At 47.6% G+C, this 21,130-nt stretch overlaps 1 protein-coding gene across 1 annotated transcript in view; it reads right to left on the bottom strand.

Annotated features, from left to right (window-relative positions):
* SRRM4 (serine/arginine repetitive matrix 4) overlaps positions 1-19,566 on the bottom strand; it is a 146,446-nt gene extending 126,880 nt beyond the window's left edge. Inside the window, exon 1 of the mRNA XM_010969559.3 lies at positions 19,340-19,566. Within this exon, the coding sequence (XP_010967861.2) occupies positions 19,340-19,470 (131 nt within the window). The 5' untranslated portion in view covers positions 19,471-19,566. The remainder of the gene's footprint in view (positions 1-19,339) is intronic.
* Between the last annotated feature and the right edge of the window lie 1,564 nt (positions 19,567-21,130).

Consider the following 21,130-nt stretch of genomic DNA (forward strand, 5'->3'; position numbering starts at 1 on the left):
CCTGATTCATTCTTTACTAGCTGTGTGACCTTGAATGAGTGCTCTCATTTCTCTTGAGTTCCAGGTTTCTCAACTGTAGAATGAACATGATGAAAATGTGCCCACTTATATAAGCAATATAATTCGCATACAGTTCTTAGCACGGTGTCTGGTGCTGGGTTAAACACTCAATAAATGCTGGGTGTTACTATTCCTGTCCACTATTTCTCACTACCACAGCCCAGTGAGAGTCCTCTCCCTTGCCCTTGATCCCCAGGAAGGGCTGAGACTGGCTCTCCTAGTGACTCCCTGCACCAGTCACAGCATCTCAGATAACTGAGAAGCAGGGATTTGTGTCTATGGCAGCCCTAATTGGTATGCGAGTAAGCTGTCACGATATGGGAAAGGAAAAACTTCCTGGAAAAAGCCTAAATAAAAATATTATAGGCCTTTATACCTGCCTACTGATTAGATTTGCCCCATGAATGGGAAACAGACCCTTCCAATCAACGGAATTTCTATCCCAACTGGCCAGTCAGACCCCAAGTTTCTAACAACGCTGGTGCCCTTTCTCAGAGTCTCTAAGAATTTGGGGAGAATAAATCCATCCCATATCTTAACTCTGCTCCTTGAAAGCAGAGACTTTATCTAGGTCATTGTCACTACCCACGCGTCCAGCACCAGGTCTGGCACATAAAACACATTCGATAAATATCTTACTGAATATGTGAGGGAATAAATGGAATGCTAACTTTGCACAGGAAACAACAATCAAAGGAGGTTACTTCCCAAAGATCAAAGAGAAACCTTCTGACAGCTGAGTATTTTTCCTTGTTTTCTTTTTTGAAACCAACATTTAATAAGCATTAATGGTGGGCCAGGCTCTGGGCTATCCCCGCATTTCATCCTCCCGATGACATCTGAAAGCTGCCCTTCACGCAGGCAGCGTGGTCTAAGGGTGAAGAGCACGGGCTTTAGAATTAAACTGATGTTCGAATCCTGGCTCCAGAAGCCTCCCGTTGTGTGCTCTTGATCAATTCCTTCCCCTCTCTGGGTCTTTCTGGTCTATAAAGTGGGAAGAACAGTACACACCTGGCAAAGTTAATCTATTAAACATGCCGATGCATGCGGAGAGCTTAGCACAGTGCCTGGGTCATAGAAACGCTCAATAGATGATAGCTGTTATTTTTCCTGCCCTCTTCCTCTGACGTGGAGAAAGAGCTTAACAGAGAGGCCTCAGATGCTCACCCCAGGATGTGACTGCAGGAATGAAAGGCGATTCCTGTGTGTGGGAGAGGATGGCCCCAAATCCGCTTCCCTTTCCAGCCAGACATGCTGTTATTACCCATCCAGCCCTCGTCACCCAGGCGGGACCCTGTCACCAGCTTGCGCCTGCGGGGTGTACGCAGAAGTACTGGGTCCCTTCAAGGTGGAGGCAGTTAAGAGCAAGTGTGGCCTCTCCACCCTGGTTTACTTTCCTCATCTTCCAGCTGCATCTGGCCACATAATCCTGCAGCCATGCCACGGAGGTAGACTCCCGCATGGCGGTGTGAAGCAAAGCCCCCCCGCCAAAGCACACGGGACTAAGAGAGGAACAAGGAATACATGATCGGAGCACGTGAAGCCGCCCTAACTACACTGTCTTCATTCACTGACCTTCTTGTGACACCCAAGATGGTATCTATTCTGCATATTCTTTGAATGTAAATGGTGTGAGTAGCTAGCAGACGCTCTCTCATGGTGAGAGAGTATGTTCCTTGGACAAAAGGAGTGCCGGGAATCGATTCTTGTGTCTGAGGGATTTATAAGAAGGAAGATGAGATGTGAAAGAAGCCCCGTCTCGCCAGCGGCAGTGCCTCCCAGGCTCCCCCATTGGTCACAATCCCAAGACCATGGAGAGTGCTAAGCTCCCACGGAGGTCTGGCTTGGGCACAATGCCTTCACCTCTAGCTGTTTCTTGAGAAAACTCAGAACAAGCATAATTACAGCCCACTGGTACAGCTGTCCATGGCCAGATGACTTACAATCACAAAATCCAGGTTCCAATGCTTAACACATTTTCCGTGTTCTTCTTTTTGACTCTATTTTCCTAGGGATGTTCCTTGGACCTAGAAACGGTTTAACCCAATTCTGGTTAAAGTTCTGGTCTGGCTTTGCCCAAATGGAGACCAGCACCACCATGATTTTTAATACAGGACCAATCGCTGGACACACGGTTCACCAGGGTTAACTATATTGGAGATTTCATGGCTCTGGGCCCAGGTCCCTTCCATTCTAGCGACTAGCTGTGCAAGGGGCGAGAAGAGGATACTAAGAGTAAATGGTGCTCCGGCTCAGTTACAGATGACCACGCTCACCCCCGCCAGTCACCTCCGAACGGTTCATCCCTGTCCTTAAAGAGAAGCAGCCAGAACAGGTTTGCTCGCTCCTATAAAATGGTAGGCTCGGAGGTGTGTAGCCAGAGGTTTGCCCCTCTCATAATTTTCATGTTTCTAGGTGTGGCCTTTTCTTTTTCACTTAAAGGAGTCCCTGTAACACTTCTTGTAAAGCTGGTTTGCTGGTGTTGAACGCGTTTAGCTTTCGCTTGTCTATAAAAATTTTGCCTCTCTGATGTGCCCACCGGATGTGTTAGGCTCTAACTTATTAACTCTAGTGCTCACAGTGACCTTGGAAGAAAGTTATTTCCCTCATTTTAGAGATGATAAAACGGAGGCTTGGGGAAGTGAAATACAGTATGGTGCTGGGTTTATTCTGCCGTGCCAGTCAAAGTATCGTATGTCATACGTACCACACAGAGCACAGTACGGAGCAGAAAGTACCTTTCCAACTCCAGGCACCACTTCTGATGTAGCAAAGGATGTTTAGGAAAAGAATACCTGTTCCACCCACTTCACAGTCTTAGAGCGCGAGAGCACGGCTCAGAGGTGCACACACACATAAAATAGCCAGAAAACGTAAAACACTACATAAACGCAAATTATTAACTGATAAACTAATCAGTGGATCGACAAAGAAGCTGTATAGCATGGAGGTTAAGGGCGTGGGCTCTGGACTCAAAGAGGACCAGGTTTGGTGAAGTTCTGACCTCCCTGAACCTCAGTTTCCTCTTCTGCAAAACAGAAACAAGAACATTCCCTGTCTCATGGGGCTTTGTGAAGCGTTAGTGAGTTGGTAAAGTGACTCACACTCTAGTTGCTGTATTTATTGTTGTTTTTATTACAGAAAACTCTCTATTAGTCCTAGTTTTTTCTTCTGTGAAATGGAAAAAATAATAATAATCCTACCCATCTTACAGTGCTTTCATAATTTGAAACTCTTTTAAAAATGCAATATGCCAATTTTGCTGATAAGATAAATTGCCCCCAACTTAACAGAGGCTGGACACAGCTGAGAAAAGATGCGGGCAGGATAAGTCTGAGCTCCCTGAGGCCAGCCCTCCCCACTGCCTCCAGCCTCTGCGTTCCATTCAGGGGCTCCGGGCGAGACCTGCCACTTTTCTGACTGAGGTCCAGAGCCCCACCGGCAGCAAAGCCGGCTCCTGCAGCCTCCTAGCATCCTGCCGGCAGAACACAAAGCCAGAAATAGCTCTCTTGGTGCAGGACACACCCTTCTCCTCCTCATCCTGCTTCAGCTCCCTGACTTGCCTGAGGAGATCATGAAATGTGTCCGCTCAGCTTGGCATCTGGAGGATCTGCGGGGGACAGGCTGGTCCTTGAGCCCTGTCTTCACCAAGACCGTCCTGTCTTCTGAATCCCTCCCAGGAGCCAACTCCTCTAACACTCGTTGATTCCACAAATGTTTATTATGTACCTAGTTTGTGCCAAGCACTGAACTAGATGCTCTTCCATTAGTGGCCAGCCAAATCTCTCCACTCTCTAAATTCTTTACTCTCCAAACCAACCCACCCCCACCCCGAGGTATATAAGGCAATGCCTGTTCACAGTTCTAAGTAAATACAGACTGGGTATCAGTTGTGTCCTGGGTCCTGTGCTAGTTGCTGGGGACATGGGGATAAACAAGACAAAGCGCTCTGGCCAGATACATACATTCACACACCCATTAACAGGTTCCCAGGATTGTCTTCTATTGACATTTCTATTCATCAACCTAATGGCTTATGTATTTAACAGTAGTTATCAGAGCTGGTTAGCCACAGTCTAGCTTCTTTAGCCTTGGGCAAGTGACCTTACCTTTGCAGTTTTGTTTCCTTATCTGTAAGATGGGGGGAGGTGGTGTTTTGTGATGAACATTAATTGAAACGATGAATGTAAAAAGCATGGCACCAACAGCATAGTAAGTGTTCAATGGTTGATACTTGATCTGACCCTTCCAAAAGCTGCAGCATTCCCTTCCTGGGAAAAATAAATCTATAGCACGCATACTGCCACCTTCCTTCCCTGCACCAATGACAGACATCACTAATCGATCACAGCACTCTTTGTATCTCATCTCAGATATAGCCCCAGAAGCCGTCTCAAAACAGTGCTTCAGGCACTAATTGACTGAAGCTGTTGACACTCTCTATAGAACTGTTTTTGCCATCCCGCCCACTCAGTTGCTGAGGTCTGAAGTTTAGCTGACAATCTAATGAGTATCTCTTTCCTCTCTGAACTTTATTCTTGGGTGTTGACTGTAACTTCCTTAGAGACAGAACTACATGGGCACAGGCCCAGAGGCATGCAGGAGGTAACCATTAAATGTAGGTACTGATTGATATGCCTCTGATCAGCAAACTTGGCTCCCATTCTGACTTGTGGAAAGATCTTGAGTAAGTCACTCTTTGTCTCTGGACAATTTTGATAGCTTCTTCTTCTCACAGGTAGTGTGTCAGTAGAACATTGTGACTCCTGGGGCCTTACAAGCTTGGCTCTGAATCGTGGATCCAGTTCCTGGCTGTCTTACCTTGGAGAAGTCACATAATCTCCCTGAACTTCACCTTCCTCATCTGCTAATTGGAGATAATAATAGTACCCATCTCAAAGGCTTCAAGGGCTTAAAGGAAATACCGCATGGAACTGGGATAGTATTTTGAGACACTAATCTACATGTTTTTTCCTCCCTGTATTTTCCCCTTTTCTCTTTTTTATCATTTAAGCAGATCATGGGTTCTACCCTCATTGCTTAAGGGGAGGCATGTGTCAGGTCTGAAAACAGGAAGAATATGAGTGTTGTTAGCTTTCGCTTTTTTGGAAAAGTCAAAGCCTTTCAGGGAAGGGAATTTATGGACTTCAGAGAGAATCCTGAAGAAACACAAAGGGAGAAAAATTTCTCCAGAGTAGAATGAGATTGCCTCTGTTGGGGAGGGCAGAGGAGAGGGAAAGAGAGGAGAGGGGAGGGGTGGAGACCCACCAGAGAAGAAAGGTTCCACTTGGGCAGGAATGAGGGATGTCTCCATGGTAACACGTGTGAACTGATGGCCAGTGGCCAGAGTCCTGCCATGCTGGGCAACCTTGGGCAGGTAAAATAACCTCTCTGGGCCTATGTTCTCACAATGTAAGGCTGCTTTTAATCACACTGCAAGTTTAGCGCAAGGAAGTGGAAAATCTTGGCACTTAATCCATATCTATTCCCCCATGTCCTTCCTCAACACCAGTGTTTCAGCTTGTTGTGGTCCTCTGCATTGCCATCTCTGAGTTTAGCTCTATTCAAGAAAACACACGATTAACTACCAATATCTCTTGTCTCCTCCTCTTGAAGAGTTATTGCTGTTGGTGGATGGTTTGATTATCCTCTTGTTGGGAAGAGCACTTCTAGCAATGAATGGCACGTCCTGCTGGCTGACTCTACTTCTGAGTAACTGCCCAGTGTGAGAAGGGGCCATCGCTACCCCAGGCAACCCCTCACTCAGCCCCACGAGGTCAGCCTCACTGCTGGGCAGCCCCTCTCCCTCGACCTGTGCCCAGTCTTTGGGTAAGCGTCCACTGGAGTGATCACCCAGAGACTTGAAAGCAGAAGAACAGCCAGGAGCGATAGTTTGTGCTCCGTATCTTGCCTCTGGGGAAGGAGGTGTTGGGTAGGAGATAAGGCAGCGTCAGCGAGCACATCTGGGCCATAATCCTAATTCTGACCCTTACAAGGTGGCAACCTTGGCCAAGTTGCTTGAACTCTCTGAGCCTCACTTCTACCATCTACAAAATGGGGACAGTGGTACCTACCGCATAGGACTGGGGTGTGAATACAGTGACATTATATCTACAAATGGCCCAGCACAGAGCTTAGTTTATGAACAGGAGATATCTAAAATCGCATGGCATTACCAGCTAACTTGTATGACCTTTGGCCAGTTGCTTTACCTGTTCAGATTTTAACTCTCTTTTTGACAAAATTAACTCCTGGACTGCCTGCTAATTGCTAGTTATTCACAGACATGTCTCTCGAATGTAACCAACTTGAAAGAAGAGAAAATTTTATTCATTATTATGCTTAGCATATAGTAGAAGCTTAGTGCTGGGTGAAGGTATGAATGGATAATCAGAAGGGAGATGTGAAATCCCTTTGCGCAAATTTTTAAAAAGGATCATGGCAATTGTGATTCTTTGTTTCTGATAAGAATGAACATGTACAATCATTTAAATCTCAATAGCAAAAAGGCCTCAAAGAGAAAAGAAACAAACCTAAGATGCCTAAATTCCTTGGGACCACAATGCTTTAGGTGTCCTGGAAAGAACTAAGTTTGGGAGAACAAGTCCAACCTGTAAGTTCTTCGAAAATAAATGATCTGAGCTGCTATTTCTCATCATCTGTTGGATGAAATTAATAAACCTTACTTTACCATGACTAAAGGAAAATGGTGAAGAAAGACACAAAGTAGATGCTCAATAAATGTTGGTTGGTTGAGTGGATGGATGGATGGATGGATGGGAGGAGAAAAGTTAGAAAAAGGATGAATGAGCAAATAGCTGGGGAATAGGTGAACGGGTGGATGAAAAAATGAATAAATGAATTAATGATTCCTTGATCAATGGATAGATGTAGGATGGATGGAAGGATGGATGACTAGGTGGTGGATGGATAAATAAATGGATAGAACAATAGCTGACGAGTGAATGTATAATGTGTCAGTCAAGTTCTCAGCAAGCATGAAGTATTGTGCCTATAAAGAGTGACCGTGATTGCATAACGGATGCACCTAAATGGGTCAGCTTGGGGCAGACAATGCAATTAGAAGCCCCAGATTTCTCCCTCAAGAAAAACTTAATCTCCTTGTTTCTCTCTCTCTCTTCCGTAGGGAAACTTGCTTCCAGGAAAGCTGCTTCCTTGTAGCATCAACTCCTTCAGTGAGTTTGCTCACCCCAAAACAAAACTGGGCGGTACTAGTGGGCATACATCTTGAACTATGTTCTCTCTCATGCAGCACTGTGGCACTGGGATGGAGCAATGTAAACGGTTTGTCAAGAACTTCCTTGTTTCCACATGGTGCTCTTAATTTTTCTGATCTTTCCTTCCTATGCCAGGAGATTGCCAGAGCAGCTAATTCCAACAAGAGTAAGTAAGAGTTGCCAGCACAGGATTCAAATCACCTCTGACATTACCTAGCTGGGTGAGCTTAGACAAGTTACTTACCTCTCTGATCCTTAGTTTTCTCATCTACAGAATGGAAATCATCATACCATCTAACTACCTCAAAGGATGGGTGAATAGGTTAGGAGATATACTGCAGATAAAGCATTTTGCTCAGCGATGGGCATATAGTAAGTACTCAGGAACTACTTATTGTTAAGAGCTATTATAAAACTTTGGCAGATAAAGAAGTGGAAACATTGACAATCACGAGGTCAATGAGAAGTGAACCCTGGGAGTCAGGAGACCTGGGTTCTGATTCACTGTTTTACTCTGGGTCAGCAAATACCTTTTCCTTTCTGAGCCTTACTTTCTCCATCTGTATAATGCCTGAGATTTAGGGTTCTTGATTGAGGGTATTATTCCAGTGTCTTTTTGACCTCCCCTTCTAGCAAACTGATTCTCTTCTGAATGTGAGCCTGAATGCTCAAGGGCAACCATTTCAAATAGTCAAACCAGGAATCAGCAATCACCCAAGTTGGAGATTTCCGATGCTGTGTTAGAGATGAGGGCACTGAGGGTCAGGGTAGCGAAGAGACTTGCCCCAAATCATGTAGCTGATAGATGGTGGAACAGATTTCAAACCCAAGCTTACTCACCACAGAGCCAGAACTCATCCAACTATGCGACACCTCTCCCTTGGCATACGTCACAGTCGCATTTGCTTGGTGAATGGGAGTCGATGCCTTCCTTAGGGTTGGATGAGCAGTGGTGGGGTGCGGTGAGGGGGTATGCAGAGTACCAAAGTTTTCCAGACAGAGGGAAGGCAGCAGAGTCCTTGGACCAGGGTGGGGATAGCAAACAGCAGGTAGCTTTGATGGCATCTTGCCCAAGCCACAAGATGGGAGTCCCTGTGTTTCTGATGGAAGACATTGAAGGCATCTGGGAGCACTTAGACCAGTCTAGTTGCCTGCACTCAAACCACCACTGGGGATAGTGTGGGAGTGGATTTGCTAAAGGGCCATAAATGCTGTAGACCCAGGGTGGAGCAGCCAGCATTCCAGGGTGCGGATGGGTGCAGGCAGCGGGTGGCAATCCTGTTAGCTCTTCTTCTTTCTTAGAACCCATGACTGCTCTACAACGAACCCAGAGGCTGTGGATTAACTTTTGTGAGATCTTAGGCAAGTTACTCAACTACTCTGGGCTGGATTCCTTCTATAAAATGAAGTCATGGAGGGTGGGATGCAAAAACTCTTAAGGCCACCCCTGACTCTCCTAGTGGCAAGATGTCCTTTCTTGGAGGATCATACACAACCTTCCCCATGGAAAGAAGGTTTCCAGACTCATGCTCCTCCCACTGCAGTCTGGGGCCTGTTGCCCCTCATCGGGCCCTGCAATGATGGGGTATATTTCTTCCCAAGGCTCCTGGGCTCTAAGCCCCTCTTGCAGTTTTGGGGTCCTACTCCAATCTCTCTCCTCCCCCGTGGCCATTAAAGGGGATGTCACTCTAAGGGATGTCTCCATTTAGAAACAAGAGCATACACTAGGGCAGCTGAAAAGATGAGGCTGGTACACTCCGTGTAGAGAAAGACGGGGGTTTTAAGGGGGTTCACACTGGCAATGCAGCCTGGTCAGTGACCAGAGATGGTCATGCTGTTCCTCCCCTGGCCTGTGGATCCATGGTCAGTGCACAAGCTCCTGGGGTCAGAGAATTTGTCTGCAGTGGGACGGGGACACTGAACTTGAGTCAAGAGACCCAGAGTTTATTCTGGGTCTTTATAAGACCTGGAGGTTCAGTTTCTTCTTCTGCAAAATGGACATAAAACTGGCACTTACTATTGTGAGAATCAAATGAGATCAACAGTAATTGTTAAACCACCACTACAGCAATAATAACGTATCATTATTTCATGATGTGACTTTAGGCAAGTCATTTTATGTCTCTGAGACCCACGTGCCCTATTGGTAAACTGGGAATAAATTAATTTTTCTACCTTCTTCTCCAAGGAACTCTGAGCAGTGTGGTGTCTTCGAACTGGGTGTCAGGTGACCTACATTTCAGCTAAACCTCTGGCATTCACATTCGGGTGCTCCATGAAATGCCCTGTGCTCTCTCTGCCTCCGTCTCCCCATCTATAAAATAAAGAGGCTGTATCTGAGTCCCTTAAATGTCCCCTCTGGTCCTCCCATCCTGACCACAGATGAGGGGATGCTGATTTCTGAGGAGCTGGTCATTGGGATGCGCTACCATGATGACGGTTTCCTGATAAAAATAACTGTCCATGTGGTGGATCCTTGCCCTGAACCTACCTACTCTCTGTGGAGTGGGCTGGGCCCCAGAATCACTTGCCACCTGGCCTTGGAAGGGAGGCTGGGCAGGAGGCTGGCCAAACAAAAGCTTCCTTATTGGATGAAAGCTCTGAAATATGATCCTGGGAACAGCCAGAGCTGTTCACCTGCTCTGCTAGGCACAGATGGACATCTCATCAGGGTCCCCAGACCAGGCTCTGGGCAGCATATGCCACAAAAGGTCTTTATGGGGCAGGATGCCATATCTCACAGTGAGGGGCAGGGTGGCAAGAGAGAGCGGTGTCTGGTGTCTTGGTCACAGCAGGGAAGCTCAAACACAAACCTGGACGTTGGGCCAACACCAATTCCCTGAACCCAGAGCTCACCCAGGCTGACTCGGGCTACAGGCCTTAGGCAAGAGCTGCCCCTCTGGGGTCTCAGTCTCCCCATCTGCAAAGTGAGGAGCTGAGTTATGTCAGTGGGCCCTACAGGTCTTTTGATCTCGTGTCTCTCTAAGAAAAAAACCCTTATATGAGTGTATTTATTTATAAATTATATATGCAGCCTGTTGTTCCAATACATTATGAATATTATAAAACATATCTCTCAGTCCTCCACATGTAAAATGAGGAGATGTGATGATCTCTAAGGTCCCTTTAGCTACAAAATTCTGATGATGTTCTTCTCAGGTCTCTGAGTTTCCTTACCTGGGCCATGTGCTTATACCTGCAAAGCCTTGTTAATTATTCATTCAACAAACATTTAACGATTCCCCAATCATGGGTCACTGTTCTAGGTGCTGAGATAAAGCAAGGAATGAGACAGACATGGTCTCCACCCTCGGTAGTTCAAAGGGTTCACCTGTGAATTAAAGGAAATAACACTGCCGTTTCTTGAATATTGGAAATTCCATGCAGTTCAGACTATTAGGTGTGAAAATGATTTGATGGGGGGTAAGTATTACAATTCACGCATTCAACCGACATTTGTTTGGCCCGCCTGCTATGTAACAAGTGAAAGAGATACACCAATGAGCAAATAGACACAGTCCTCATGATACTCTCAGTCTATTAGGAGAGGTACACTTTAACCAAGGAGCCCACAAATCAATATAAAATTACAAATGTGTTGAGAATCAAGAAAGGTATTGTAGTGAGAAGAAAGTTTATAATGCCAGGTGTGACCTAGTCTAGGGCATTGTGGGAGGATTCCCTAAGGAAACCACACTTAGGCTGAGATCTTAAAGTGGACTAGGTGTAAATTAGGCACCAGGGGAGAGGGAGAGCTTCCCTGATAGCCTGTGCAAAGGTCCTGTGGCAGGAAGGGCATGGAAAATTTGAGTAACTAAAAGGAATGGGATGCAGCTGGAGCAGATGGAGAGAGGGGCAGCATTTGAGAAATGATCTTGGGGAGGTGGGCAGGAGCTGAACCACAAGGAGACTCTAGGCCTTGGCAGGGAGTCAGCCAAGGCCTAAATTCCTACAAACCAAGGGACCATGATGAAGGACTTTAGATGGGGGTAGGGAGGATGTACATGGTCTGCTTGCTTTTCAAAGAGGTTCTTCAGGCTCAATGTGGAGACGGGTAAGGAGGGTAAGGACAGAGGAAGACAGCATTACTGAGAGTGGTGTGAGATGAGCTTACAACAGTGGCAACTGCCTAAGATGACTGGACATAAAGTAAGATGATCAAAACACAACAAAATACCCATGACCTGAAAATCCAAACCATGGTGACAGGATGTACCTTAGGGAGAGAAGAACATAGTTGTCATTGGGCAGACCTGATTTTGATCCTGGTTTCATGCTTACAGACTATGTGACCTTAGTCAAGTCACATTTTGCCTCCCTGGTCTCAGTTTTTCCTCTTCTGCAAAGTCTCCTTGACTAGAAACATGTCAGTTAAGAGCTCTGGGCTTTTATCTCAATTACGACTCTTAGCAGCCATGTGCCCATGAGCCGGTCATTTCCACTCTCTGAGCCTCAGTTTCCGCACCTGTAAAATCCAGTCTTGAAAATACCTCTCCCCTAAAGTTATTGTGAGGATGGAATGAGAGAACCGATGAAATGTGTTTAGCACAGGGCTGGGCACATAATACTGCAGGGAGCTCAGCACACATCTTCCCACCATGAGTGAGCACGCACACACGCCATGAACACACACACTTCAGGCCCAGATGGCACCTCTCTTCCCGTAGGAGTGGTAACTGTCTTGTAAAATTCCAGCTCACTTGCCTAAGCTTAACTTTTAATGAAGCCAGAGAACAGGGATCTGTTGGTGTTTCTGCTCAGCGAAACTGTGAGTGGGATGTAAGCCCTGGGAATCCAACAACTAGGGGATTCTCCTGATGAGAAACATTTGCGTCCAGAGGATCTTAATATTTGTTTTGAACAGACACACGGAGATGTGAATTACTTAATGACTGTTTTAGGGTTCGGCATTGTTCTTGTATTTGGTTTGGCTTTGTCTCTATGACATCTTAATTCCGTGTTTCATTTCACGGAGCTCTACGTACAGGCTGTGGCATATGGGAGATCCCTCAGCAAAATCTCAAATGGAGATGGGGGGAGGGAGGGAAAGAGAGAGACAGCGAGCAGACTGTAGCTCCAAGGGTGTGCAGTGAATGGGGGGCTGCCGGGCAGCAGGGATAGCCTACATCTGCACGCATGGATAGGAGAGCTACTTGACCAAGCCTTCACTGTCATGGGAACAAGATCTGCCACTGCTATTTGGAAGTCTATGCAGTGTCTTTTTCAATTTCCTAATCTGATTAATCACAACCAGATAGATTGTAAATTTCATGCTTGTCCACAATGCATGGAGGGGCCCAGCTAAGCTTCTGACACTGCTGTTCAACATCATCCCTGGCTGCATTAGAGTCAGAAGAGAGGAGCCAAGAGAAGCAGATCACAACCAGGACCCTGACTGACAGGGCAGGAGGCCCCCTCAGACCTGCTCCCCAGCCCAGGAGCTGAGGACCTGCGAAGTCCTTAAATGTTTTACAAGGCCCTGCTTGATCTGTTTCCTGCCTACATCTGGGGAGTCATCTGCTGTCAGTCTCCCCCTCACCCGCTCTGCTCCAGCCACACTGTCTTCCTTGCTACTCCTCAAACACACCAAGCATGCTTCCACCTCAGGGCCTTTGCACGTGCTGTTCCTTCTGTCTCAAATGCTCTCCCCCCAGTTATCCTCATGGCTGGCTCCCTCCCTTCTCCAGGTCCCTGACCACTCCATCCAGTCTCCTTCCTCACCCTCTACCCCATTCCCCTGCTTTAGTCTTCTTTAAAGCACTTACTATACCTGATCTTTTATTATTTATTTCTTTGTTTATTATCTTTCTCCCCATGACAGCAGGCGCTTCGTGCTGTTCACTGCTATATCGAGAAGGAGCTCAATTACATTGCTGAATGAATGAAAGCACAGCTTTGTTTTTCAGCTTTTCGCGGCTTTTTCTACTTTGTGCATTCATGCCCCGTGGTTTATTTTCTCTTTGACATGTACGGGCTCACTCTGGTCTCCCCACCACCAGTGGTTGCTCAAAGAATGCAGACAGGATTTCGTTTTAGCTGGAACTGGACCATGAAGGACAGGAAACCTAATGGCCCACACCAGAGTCTGTATCCTTGAGCCTCCGCCAGGGGAGTTGGGAAATTTATATAAAAAGTGCAGTTCCTTTCCAGAGCCTTCCCTCATTAGCAGTGACTAGGATCCCCCAACAGATAATGCCCCCTCCAGAGAGTTTAACCTGCTTTTTCTTCTGGGAAAAGAGATCTTTCTTGAGACTCTGTTGGGCATAAAAGGCCTTATTCATTCTGACTATTCCTTGCATTTGTAGGTAAAATGGATGAAATAAAAGAATCATTCCATTTCACAGATGAGATAACTAAGGATTACTATGTGCCGGTAAGCAAGGGACTCCATGCCTCACTGCGGGTCTCCCCTTCCTCTGGCTTTCCACATCCCCATTTCTTTTCTCCTGCCTATATCACTGTACTTAAGATTGCCTCGTGTCCTACACGCTCCTGTTTAAGTCTCCCGTTGCCGCTAAATTCCGAGGCCCTCAAAGAGAAAGACCGCATTTCATTCATCTTTTCCTCCCTGATGGGCCTGGCATACGGTAATAATAAAAACTGTAATTCATTATTAATAGGAAGCGCTAACATCGATGGAGCCCTCACTGTGTGCCAAACAGCACTTTCCATAAATTAGTTCATTCAGTCCTCTCAACAGCTCTTGGAGGTGGCTGCTATGATTAACCCCATTTTATGGATGAGGAGACTGAGATGGAGACGGTCGAGTTCCTTGCCAAAAGCCACGGAACCAGTAAGCGCCTGCAAACAGTAGAAGGAAACCATTCTTTTGATTAGACTGTCTTCGGGGCCTGTCGGATTTTTAAAACAGCTCTGTCCAAATCTCCACTGGCTCTTTAGGGAACTGCAGTGAGAATGATCTCGTTACAACCCCGTGAGATGGGTATTTTACCACTGGGGAAACCGAGGGGTAGACAAGTGGAATGACTGGCAGATTCCAAAGCTAGGGCGAAGCCCAGCACGATTTCAGCCGGGGCCGATCTGACTTCAGAGCCCAAGCCCTTCACCGCTCTGCCTCTTCCAACCCCGGGAATATTCTCTCCGCTCAGAGAAAGTCTTAGTAACGAGCAACTAAAGGACTCCGGTTTTGTTAAGCCCCTGCGAACTTTTCCACCTCACAGGAAGGTAAGTCCAGCCACTCTGGAAGAAAGGCTATTGTAAAACATGTAATGTGCCCCCATGGCTCTCCTGAGGTGCTCATGGGACAGAAGGTACATGACCCAGGCTTCTCTCCTCATCCCAGCAGTTAGGCTTTTGGGGATGTACCCCCTTTTCTGGCAGCCTGGAGTTGGGGTGAAGTTAACGGAGACTCCCACAGACCTGGAAAGCACTTCCAGGTGGCATTAAGTTCAACCTCCTGCCCCCATACCAGCCGACATGTCTACTCACCCAGCCAGACACACATCTCTATCTAGAGAGCTTCATTCTGACACTAGCGAGAGTCAAACCTATTTGCTATGTGTGTGTGTGCCTCCCGGGTTCCACTGATCAGCATCCTTGGCATGTCAGGACAGGGGGTGGGGCTGGGAGAGGGCTAGTCTGATGCTGGATCTGGACCATGCGTACTCATTCAATTAATGCATCCAACTTTCACTGAATATGTCACCTCAGCCCAGGTCTCTGAGAGCACTGCTGTGGAGTGAACACAGCTGTGTCAGAAATGATCCCCTCACTGACCCTTGTACACCATTCAACAAATTTCACCTTTCAGAAGGAGAAAGGTTTGACCCAAACAATAACACTCCCTTCCCAGAGAAAATGTTCATTCATTGCAGGGCAAGCATTTCCCTCCTGACCCTCTGTCTGCTGGCTTTTAACCACAGACTGTCAGGAAATCACCTCCCAACAGCCCCTCACCCTGCTCCCAAAGACAGAGTCAGCACAAATGTGCTAACTGATCTTTTGGCACAAAGGGAAGTCTTGAATTAAATGGTTCAAAGGCATTTTTTTTCCTGCCTTACAATTTGGCCACCTTTCCCTTTATGCAGTAAAATCTCTAATAGTTTGGAATTTATGACCCTTTGGACAGGGACTGGGCTGAAGTCTGCTTCTGGACTCTTCTGCATAGAAAGGATTTTCGAAGAAAATTAACAGCTTGCCAAAAGCATGGTAAACGGAACACTTATTCTAGATAATAGGACCACCTCTCTAACCCTTTACGAACTCTCATGTGTCCACAAACGATATGCTAATTACAAATGATTTTTACATGTTCGTTAAGTCCTCCGCTTCCGTTTGTCGATATGATTACTACAGTTTGAGCTGGCCTCAAACACTAGGTTTTCTACTTTGAGTCTAAACTTCCCTGGTACAAACTTTTATGGACTAAGCAATTAACAAAGAGAATTAATCCCGGGAAGATGATGATTCTTCTTTGGTAGGGACAAAAGAGGGGGTCTCTTACACTCCAAGTTTCTTTTTGATTCGCGCTGGCTCTCTCCCAGCTGGTACAGGATGAGGTTTGACTACACCCTACATCCTGGTTTGCTTGGGATGGTCCCTGTTAGAGCTTCCATCCTGGAATAACCACTCCCAGGCAACCCTCTTCACTTTTGATTATGAACTATAAATTACATAGTCACTCTAGATTTGATGAACTAGAGGTCAAAACTGTGGTTTTCAAGGAGTTTGAGCCTGCTCTAGACTGGCAATACCTGGTCATCTCTACACAAACCAAAAGAACATTTCATAAGGATGTTGTACCAATTAATTCTGAATCCGGATAATTCTTCACCAGCCCTCCACCCCTGATGGAAAGTCAGATAAGAAAGCAGCTAACCTGCCCTCAGGGAAGGAAATATGGGATCCCTCCCACCCTACCCACCCCGTCTCAGTGCAGTTAGTTGCCAGTCAACAGTTGAAATCTCACAATTTTTATTGTCAACATTATTCGGGAGAGAAATGGGTAGGCATGAAAAACACAATACTGGAAGGCACTGTTGATTTCCCTTGGCCATTACAGCTCTGAGCTGTTTGTTTTAGAGGCAGTGTCTATTAAACAATCACTATGCCCCTCACACCGTGGGAAGGGCTCTACCCGGCTCAGGCCTCCTAACTCACAGCCTGCCATGGCTACTATTATTATTCCTATTTTCAAGCTGACAAAACGGGCTCAGCAAGGTAGAGCCACTTGCCCAGGGTGCTCCGCTAAGATGACAGATCCAGGACGGGAATCCAGGTTCGTCTGAAGCTCAACTCTGAGCTCTTAACCACTGTGATATACTGCCTCCCACTCTGCTACACTGTTCTGATATTTGAGTCAGACATCTGCTTGCAATTTGATACATTATAAAGATATTGCCTCATCGAGTATGCCTCACAGAGGGGGAGAGGGAGGGAGGGGCTAGGGGATGTTCTGCTTGGAGTGTGGCTGTATGATGTATGCATGTTGCTATGAAATCAGCGAATTGAATGTAAGCTTCTATCCTGGCACTAAATTATCTTCAGAGATAGACTTAAAGTATCCTGGGGAAGTTCATCAGGGAGAAGCCCTCATCTGTAAACAAATATTAAGTGCATAACCAGCAGGACTGGCTGGTGGTTCATCCTCCTGTACACAGTTACTTGGGCAGATCTGCTGACTGTGAACTGGGCTTGACTCATGTAACTAAACAACATTTCTGATGAGAGCAAGTCCCCAGACGGCCTGGAGAGAAAGTGCTGGGGCCCAGTGGATGCTATGCCCCAGCCTCTGACCCTTTCCTTCCAAAAAACTCTGCTTTAGAAACATGGTACTTTCATCCTTAAGTAAATATCAAACATAAAAAGGAGGCAGAAACTGACCATTGCTGGGTGTAGCTGGCTTGGGTGAGAATGGAGATGATTCAGGCTTTACATCCAGTCTGTTAAAAGGCAACTCAAACCCAGCCTTTCCTGAAGACTTGAATACAAATGTTCCCTGCTCACTCTCCACCCCAAACAAGGAGTAACAGCTATGAAACTGGAATCTATTCTACAGAGAAGCCACGCCTGTTATATAAGTATTATTGAAGAGGATCCTTTCAACATAAATTAGGGCCTGTATGCTCACACTTTTACCTCAGGAGTGGTTTTCAGGGGGAAGGAGACTCGGATGTTGGAAGACACAGGGGGTGAAATGATACCTCGGTGCGGAGGGCTGGCTATTGTAAGAGTCTCATATGAATTAAGTTAGGGTTTGCACAAAGCTACAGAAAGCATGAGGGTTGGGAGACCTTGTGAGCAATTCATAAGACTGAGAATATGACTAAGAAAAAGCCATCATAGTAACAGACTGGCAGGCAGAAGGTGGCGGTACCAAGCAAGGTGGACATCAGGCAAGCTTTTCTGAATTAAAATACCACCAGGAACCTGCTCTCCCCTCTCCCCTCCCTGCACCCCTGGAATATATGGACGACTCTGGACCAATTGCCACACTCCTAGTTTCCAATGAAATTTCCTCTAGTCCTTTCTGCAAGGGCATGTTCTTTGGCCAACACAGCCCCTGATTTGCCAACAGTAGGTGCACTCCAAAGGTGGAACGGATGGCAGAAACCCAGGAGGATAAAACCGCTGTTGTCAAAGCTCTCTGCAAAGACCCTCCTTCCAAGCAGAGCAACACCAGCTTTTGGTGGCATTTGGTGTTACCGTCCCCCTTCTGCAGCCTGTGTCAGAGGATGTCCCCTCATCCCATCCACAAACACTGGCTGCTGCTGCTGCTCGCAGCCTGCCACATCCTGCTGACTGCTCATATTTCTAGTCCACCCATTTCCAACACAGGGCACATATTTTTCTAAAGACCTGTATGAGCCAGGTCCCTATCAGACTACGAAAAGTTCTCCAGTGTGAGTTTGATTCTTCAGATATGATTCCCTGTCAGTCCTCCACCCCACACCCACTAGAAAGTTCAAATTCAGTTGTGCTAGAGCAGCTGTTCTGTCCGAAGAACTTTCCCAGACGTGTTGTCAATCTACTCCCTAATGTAGCCTGCCAGGATTAATAAATCCTCCAGTAGTCTCCTCTGCCTGGTCCACTTCTTTCTTTTTCTGCCACCAACCACTCATTCAATACCAGCAAAAGATGAGTTTTTATACAGCCTTGATTTTCCCTGAAAGAGGGCACAGCTTTCTTCTTTGCATTCTCAAAAGCCTCTAAATTGAATGATTTATGAACAGAATTGGGTTTTCTCTGTCCTGGAACGCTTCTGTTTTCCCCAACCTCCTTCCTCTCTGTTTTCACCCCACATCCTCTTCTCACTCTTTCTTCTTTTCTTTCCTTTTTGCCCTTTTCCTCCACCCATCACACTATTTCCACCACCATCTAAGGAGCTCTTATGCCTGACTTCAAAGCAATCAGATTCTTTTCGAAAAACCAAATAAAACTCTTCCGAGGCATCTTCATGATCTTGGAAGGCTCCTCCCTGACTCTTGAGCTCAGAGTCCTGGTTTTGGAGGCTGGAGATGAGATAATTCAGCAGCAGCCAGAAAGGCGTGGAGGAGGGTGCTGTTTAGGGTGTATTTGAGGGAACAGCATATGGGCTTTTGTCAAAACATTCAGAGCTCGCTAGTTTCAGAGCTGAGTATAGAAATGTGCCGCGCTCTCTGAACAAGGCTTGAGCTAGTTCAATCCTCATCTTCTCTTCTTGTACGACACCCCCAACCACCTCAAAACCACCATTCCTTCACCCCCAACCTCTGAGCTCTGTGATACCAAGAAAAGTTTCTCAGTCAAGTCGTCTCCCACCTACACTACACCGCCTTCCCTGGAAGACAGCAAAACCTCTTGAATAGCCCCTGCCAGGTCAGCTGCTGTAGTGTTGCTCCCCCTAAGGGCTCTCCGTCCCTTCTCAGAGCTTCCACCTCAGACAAGCAATTAGTTCCCATGTTCCAGCGGGAGATACAGAGTGGTGACGGGAAAAGACAGGCGCCCTGGCCCAGCTGCCTGCATCCACCCCTCAGGGCTCTGGGGCACAGGCCAGAAAGGGGGACCCTCGGGGTCTTCCCTTTTAAGCACGAGGTCATTACCTTGGCAGCGGCTTGCGGGCCGTGATACTGGCGACAATGATGCTCTCAGGACGCGGAGTGGCCACGGCTTTAAAGGTTCCTCGCCAGAACTTCTCAAAAAGCTGTTTCTCTCCTTGCTGAACGCTCGCCATCGCCAACCCAAAGGGCCCGAGGCTCCCGGGCGCTGTCCGAAGTGCTGAAACGTGGATTCCAAACGGGCACACCCGCCTCCGGTCTCTGTCCGCGTGAAACCGAGAGGGTTGGAGTGGGAGAGATCGGGGTTCAGGGCGGGGGATGGGGCGCCTCAGCCCGGGCAGGCAGGGGAGAAAGAAGGCTCGTTGCCGGCTCTCTTCGCCTTCTGGGTTGGCTCTGGGCTGCGCTCTGAGCTTGCGGAGCCTCCGCGCCCCAGGAAGGGAAGAGAGGGTTGGCTTTCTCGGCAGAGCCGGAGAGAGGAGGCGACGGGGTCGGCGGTGTGTGCGCGCGCGTGTGAGCTCCGGCGCGCCCGGGTTTTGTCTCTCTCACAATGTGACGTTGGAAGAGGAGGCTGGTCGCGCGAGCTGCACTTTCCTCCCCCTTCTCCGTCTCTCCTCCTCCCCACAACTCCCCCCTCCTCCGTCTCAGCCTCCTGCCGCCATCTGCATAACAAAAGCCCGCAGGTCTGGGGAGGAGAAAGGGCGGGGCGTGCGCCTGTCACCAGGGCCCCGCGGCTACGGAGTTGCAGCCCTGACCCTGAGAGGAGCAATCCCGGAACCCGAATTAAACCAGGCTGGAGATCCTGCTTCCCACCTCCTTTTCCTCCCCCACCATCGCAAGATTTCCCCCATCCTTTCTCGCGTGCCCTCTGGGCCCGGCCACCTCCCTTCCCAACCCCTTCGCAAGTCTAGTAGAAGATCTTTTATTGAGGAGAGGAAGAAAAACTTAATCTATCCGCCTCGGCCAACCTCCCCCGACACCACACTTCTGGGAGGGACCATCTACAGCAGCGGGGGGGGCGGGGGTCCCCTGAATTCCACTTTGCGCCTGGGCGCCGCGAAATCCCCACCACCCAGAAAGTGCCATTTGATGGACAATCCGTCACCAATTCGGCCTCTCGCCATCTGCCGAGCCGGCCCCCGCCCGCAGAGGGGTGCAGCGTTACATCTGTGCATGCGGCGCTCTAAGGAACATCTTTTGTGCCTCGCAGCCAGCTAGCCCAACGTCGCCGGTGCTAAACCCATCCAAAGGAGGAATGCCCAGATCCCAATCCATCCACTTCTGGGGAACGCGGCTGCAGCCACTTTTTTCTTAATACAGCTTGTCTCAGGAGATGCGTCCTTTTTGGAAAACAAAGCTCTTAGGAGTAGGGGCTTGAGGGGGAAATCTGCAGATTATAGAGGGGTAGTTACTTTTCTGTCTATCTCTCCCCATCTTCTACTCTCTCCCAGTCTAACCCTAATCCCAGAAAGTGGAAGTTTAGAATCACAATAAAATCTAGACTCAGAGGATCTGGGCAGAATTTCTCTACTTCATCTGCAGGGTTTTTGTTAGGAAGCGAGATGAGGGACCCCTCAGCCCATCTCTCCGGTGGAGGGAGTCCTTTCATCTCAGCAGAGTTGCTACTCCCACTCCTCAGATTGCACATTCCTGGAAGGAGGCTTCGCCAAGTCTTAAAGGCCTCCGAGCACCTAACACTGGGTCTTTGCCACAGCGGAAATAAAGTGATGCTTCTTGCTAATGCTGTTAGTGAAGGGGACCCAAGGGCATCAATGTGAATTTCAGAAATTCTTTGAAAGGGGATGGGGGTAGGGAATAGGAGAGAAAGGGGAGGAGGAA

The sequence above is a fragment of the Camelus bactrianus genome, chromosome 32 (assembly GCF_048773025.1).
Source record: "Camelus bactrianus isolate YW-2024 breed Bactrian camel chromosome 32, ASM4877302v1, whole genome shotgun sequence".
Classification (NCBI taxonomy): Eukaryota; Metazoa; Chordata; class Mammalia; order Artiodactyla; family Camelidae; genus Camelus; species Camelus bactrianus.